This window comes from Bison bison, unplaced genomic scaffold, assembly GCF_000754665.1.
Source record: "Bison bison bison isolate TAMUID 2011002044 unplaced genomic scaffold, Bison_UMD1.0 scf7180017864163, whole genome shotgun sequence".
Classification (NCBI taxonomy): Eukaryota; Metazoa; Chordata; class Mammalia; order Artiodactyla; family Bovidae; genus Bison; species Bison bison.
In genome coordinates this window covers 1,924,548-1,930,547 of record NW_011494735.1, presented here as the reverse complement: position 1 = coordinate 1,930,547, position 6,000 = coordinate 1,924,548, and the positions used below count along the sequence as shown (strand labels likewise).

The following is a 6,000-nucleotide window of genomic DNA, read 5'->3' as shown; positions in this document are numbered from 1 at the left end:
CACGACTACTGGAAAAACCATAGCCTTGACTAGATGGACTTTTGTTGACAAAGTAATGTCTCTGCTTTTTAATATGCTGTCTAAGTTGGTCATAACTTTCCTTCCAAGTTAAAGTGATACCAAAAATAGTGCATAAACTAAGAAAATATATTTGTTACTTTTCTTGATAATCTTATCTAGGCATCCCTTTATCAGGTCTTAATTTTCTGAATGTTTTAGAGATCATATAAAATTCAAATAATATTCAGTTCAGTTCAATCGCTCAGTTGTGTCCGATTCTTTGTGACCCCATGAATTGCAGCACGCCAGGCCTCCCTGTCCATTACCAACTCCCGGAGTTCACTCAGACTCATGTCCATCGAGTCAGTGATGCCATCCAGCCACCTCATCCTCTGTCGTCCCCTTCTCCTCCTGCCCCCAATCCCTCCCAGCATCAGGGTCTTTTCCAATGAGTCAACTCTTCGCATGAGGTGGCCAAAGTACTGGAGTTTCAGCCTCAGCATCATTCCTCCAAAGAAATCCCAGGGCTGATCTTCTTCAGAATGGAATGGTTGGATCTCCTTGCAGTCCAAGGGACTCTCAAGAGTCTTCTCCAACACCACAGTTCAAAAGCATCAATTCTTCGGCGCTCAGCCTTCTTCACAGTCCATACATGACCACTGGAAAAACCATAGCCTTGACTAGACGGACCTTTGTTGGCAAAGTAATGTCTCTGCTTTTCAATATGCTATCTAGGTTGGTCATAACTTTTCTTCCAAGGAGGAAGATAATATTACTTGACTCAAACTTCTGAAATTAACCAATTACCTTCAAAAGTTTATATGACGCTTGAAATGCCCAGTCATTCAGTTGTGTCCAACTCTTTGTAACTCCATGGACTGTAACCCACCAGGCTTCTCTGTACATGGGATTATCTTGGCAAGTATACTGGAGTGGGTTGCTATGTCCTCCTCTAACTGATGCTTATTTACATCAGTTGCTTATTTACAGATGCTTATTTACTGATGCTTAATTACATTTTACAACATGCTCTCACATTTCAAACATTATACAATTTCTATGAGAAATACTATATTATTTTTGGAAAAAAGAAAAAAGTTGAAGAAGTTAAAATATATCATTCATGTACACTGCTTTGGTACTTTCTTTATTCTTGTTACACTATGATAAAATAATACAATATTGTCCATTCTAATCAAACATACTACTTTCCTACATATTCCTACTTTTGCATAGTTAGAGTAAATATATTCTGTTGTTATATTCAGAGTAAAGTAGAACACTTCAACCATAATACTTTCATTTGTTTTAGATAACCAAGAGGAAAATTAAAATTACATAGTTCAGGCATTACTTACTCTCCATAAAGTTTTAGAAATTCAGGTTTTGTACCATTAAATTATAAACTATTTCAGGCATGGGCTTTGCTGGTGGTCCAATGGTTAAGAATCCACCTGCCAATGCAGAGAAATTGAATTTGACTCCTGATCCGAGAAGATCCCACATGCCATGGAGCAACTGTGCCTGTGCACAAAAATTACTGAGCCTATGCTCTAGGGCCTGCATGCCCACAACTCCCAAGTTCACATGCCTAGAGCTCTACAGGAAGAGAAGCCACTGCAATAAGAAGACCACACACCACAACAAGGAGTAGTCCCCACTCACCACAACTAGCGAAAACCCTCACATAGCAAAAAAGACCCAGGACAACCAAAAGTAAATAAGAAAGATGATTGATTCTGCCAATTGACAAAGAAGATTAAAAAAAATTAACTATTTTTATGCAAAATTTGACTCTATATTGGAAAGCTCAGACCCTTGAGCATGTCAAGTTAAACCCCTATCCAGGCCTTGGTATTCTCTTTTATAACAATGGGATAACTCTGCCTCATAAATTTATTGGGTTGGTTAAATCTATGTACATATATTAATGATTCTACTACAAACTGTAAACAATAGCAGTAGTATTACTATCACACACCACATCTTTTTGTCTGGTACTTACAGAACTTACATACTAACCCTCAAACTACATGAGTTTCTATAATTATTTTAGCTTAAAAATAACTGGAAGATATTAGTAACAAACATATTAATCCATCCAATCATTCTTCTCTTCTATATTTCCATCAGTGAGTGTGTTGAAGTTTTGTTTTCTTTAATTCCCTGAATCTTGTACAGTCAAGTTAAACAATATTACTGATTTATGACAAAATACTAGAGATGTATATTAAGTTCTATCAATGCCCTAACTTCCTTCCTACCTTTAAGACTTCCTTGTCCATGCTAAGGATACCTAAGTAAGCCTGTCAAACATGGTACAAGTATCTGGTGCTTCCTAAACCTAATATATTCTCATTTGAGTCATTAATTTGTGAAAGTAACTCTTGAAATGATATTTAGCAAAACAGGCATAATATTTAAATGACTAACCAACACTGAATTCAGTGAAATTTATTTTCTTACTGGAAACTCTTTAAAATACATTAGCTTCCTTCATCTCAAGTTCAGTAGAGATGAGCATGTGATCACCATCTGTGTTCAGGTAAATCATTCTTTACCTACTTCTTTCCAGAATGACCTGCCCAGCTCTTAAATTTTGCTCTCTAGTCTACTGACTTGCATTTGATTGCTATCATCGTTTTGAGACCAACATTTTCCTTCTTTTCATTCTACTCATACAATTCTATAATAGCCACAATTATGAATGTCAAATGACATGAACTTAAGAAACTAATAAAAGGAGGGCAAAATGAGACACTGGAAAAAATGAGTGAGTAGAGTCCCCTGGCAGCAGCTGCTCATGATGATGACAGGGTCCTGATGACAGACAGTAACCAAAAGAAAACAGAATGATGGTTCTGAAAATCAGAGCAAATATCTAGACAAAGAGTTTAAAGAACCAACAAAGCACATAAGATCTTTAAGATGGTCTCAAAGGTTAGAAGCAGTCTTGGCCATATCATTTCATTTTAAAATATTACTGAGTAATATATATTCTGAAAAGGCAAGAAAACAGCAAAATGTTTCTGCAAAAAATACTTACTGCAGGATTACATGTAATAGTGAAAATAGAACCAGCCAAAATGTTCATCAATAAATGTCTGGATAAGTAAACCGCATTTCTTTGAATAATGAAAATTATGCAATCATTAAATTAATGAAAGAATATCTATATATTTAGTGGCATAGAAAGATGTCTAAATAATACAAGTAACTAGAAAGTATTTGAGATATTCAAAATATTGAGATTCCATATACAGGGATATATTTAAAGAAAAGGGATCTGCAAATGCATTTACAGTTTTGGTTGTTTGCGCATATGTGTATGTTTTGGTGCTGGGGTTACAGGGAACTTTCACTTTATAAATGCCTGTATTTAAAGTTTATAATAAGAATGTATTTCTCTTAAATGCAGGAAAACAATACAGATAATTGAGAAAGAAAATAAGAGAGAAAGGAAAATAAAGAATGAGAATAAAGAATCATGAAATACTGACTAACTTATAATAAAGTTAGATCTGAATGTAACTGTTAAAAATTAAGGGAGTACCATTCTGAGAAAGAAGGAAATTTCTTAAAAACGATTCCTATGGAGGCCTTGAACAATGGAAGAATGAAACCGAGTTCTGTATGATTTTTAAATAGTAACACTGTATGCAATCACCATGATAAATAAGGTCAGGGAATCATTACATTCCACTTTTAAGTTTTTTCTCAAGAACCTCATTTTTATTATTTGGAAAAGTGTTTCAAGGAAATAAATGAGGCCTAATAAATTTTGTTTGATAAAATAATACTTAGAACTCCTATAGATCATGAGGAAAGGGAGTGGTTTAAGATTCTCCTTTTTTAAACAGAAACACTACAGGTTATTTTATTGTACACATTTTAGAAGAAAATGAGAAAGACTACTAAAAGCAAAGAACTTTTGTTTTTCATTAGGAGGAAAATTGTAGCATTTTCAAATAAGACACTGATAGCTTTTGTTATCAAAAATATCTATAAGCTATTACAGCATGTATACTGTATTGTTTTCAGCTACTTAAGACATTTTTCTTTTTAAATACTTGTGATATTCATAAAGTCTCTGGTTATTTTTATATATAAAGCACATACTGTAATACATGTTATAGTTTTCCCTTTCAATAGATTTCCTTCAACAATCACTATAGTTCACGTCTGGGGAACAAAAGTGTAATAACTCAGTTATAGACTGACTCCAGATTCTCTGTGGACAGGGAGTTGAATTTAAAGATAATAGTTTAATATGCCTGATTCAGTATCAAAATAACAAGAATATTAAAAATTTTAGCTTTGGCAGCCTAAGCTTAGAAATATGAGTCCATGAACAAATAAAGGGAGCCATAATTAGGTAAAGATCCATGTAATATGGGGCTTCCCAGGTGGCTCAGTTGTAAAGAATCCACTTGTCAATGCAGGAGATGTAGGAGATGTGGGTTCAATCCCTAGGTTGGGAAGATCCCCTGGAGGAGGAAATGCCAACCTGTTCCAGTATTATTGACTGGGAAATCTGACGGAGAGAGGAGGCTCCAGTCTACAGTCTGGAGGCTACAGTCTCCAGCAGGCTACAGTCCATGGGGTTGCAAAGAATCAAGACATGACTGAGTATGCACACACAAATACACACACACACACACCATGTACCATACAAAGAAACAACTGAGAGAAATCTAAAGATCTGAGAAAGTCAGCCATGGAAATATATGAGGATCCCTCTGGAGTATATGCAGAATTTGTAAGACACCTATTCCACAGGAGGATTTGAAAGAATGCCCATATATTCCACCCAGCATTTCAACAAGGTAAAGTAATTACTTTATATATTTTTAATAAATAGCAAATAATCTATAATATGCAAAGCAGTGCTGGGGACAGTGCTCAGGCCACACTCTAAGCAGATTTAATCTAATTTCCTGCTAATATCTATTTAGTACAACTCTAGCACCCAGCATCATGTTATGAATGTAGTCTTTAAAAATCTTTTTTTCCCCAAATACAAGTTTTCTTGGAACTTACAAATCAAAACGAAGATTCTCTCTTTCTTCAAAAAAGTAGTCCAGAATAAATTTTCTTACAAAATCAGGATTTAAAGTATTATCAATTACTTCAGTCCTTCCAAACTGTTGAGAAAAAAAAGAGAGGTTAAAATCAAGCTTTGCATAGTTAGTTATTGCAGTATAGAACTTAATATATTTCCTTGAAAACACAATAAATATTCAAATGCTGGATAAAGCCCTTCAGAAAAGGTTTTAAAGATAAAATCATCCCTCTTCAACACTCAGGGAATTCAGAAAATGAGCCCTGAGTTCATACAAATTTATTAGAAAAGCAGCTTCTGAAAATTCACATAACAACTGTATACTTCCTCCACTTTTCTCCCCACTTGAAAGCCAAATCCTTTTCCATTCAAAAGAAGTTATTTCTACCTTTAGTTTATCACAAATATTCTTCTTAACCTAGTGCATAACTAAGCCAACCAATGCATATTCTTACAACTGGAGGGCACCGTGTTCATATTCAGTTCATAATCAAGTAGTCCTCTACATAGAATAGTTTCTTAGCTATGTTCTGGGAAGAACTTTCTTATAATATATTACACACTTCAGTCATTTTTTTTGTTTGTTTCCTTCTCTTTTAATTCTTAAAGTATCTAGAGAGTCACAATGAGACCTATGATTCTTGCATGTTTTTAAGCTACTGTATTATTTTTGCTTAAAAAAATTCTTTTTCCATCTTAGGGGAAATGGAAACCAATAAACAAAACTCCATATCTAGTACTCTTTCTTCGCAATGTGAAGGAAGGTCATCTGCACTGCTTTCAAAGATGATCAAAAATGCAAATCTCATATCTCTTTTTTTATATTTGGCTTTCCTTCTTCCCCTTCTACTGACATGGAACTCTAAAGAGGGAATATTAATCTTTAGTTCTGAACAATATTGTCAGTTCACTTCAGTTCAGTTAAGTGGCTCAGTCAT

The 6,000-nt window shown here is 34.5% G+C and overlaps 1 protein-coding gene across 2 annotated transcripts in view; it reads right to left on the bottom strand.

The window, feature by feature from the left end:
- CPNE8 (copine VIII) overlaps positions 1-6,000 on the bottom strand; it is a 274,643-nt gene that overhangs the window by 192,263 nt on the left and 76,380 nt on the right. For both annotated transcript variants that reach the window (XM_010841510.1, XM_010841509.1), the window contains exon 4: positions 5,041-5,144. In XM_010841510.1, the coding sequence (XP_010839812.1) occupies positions 5,041-5,144 (104 nt within the window). The remainder of the gene's footprint in view (positions 1-5,040; positions 5,145-6,000) is intronic.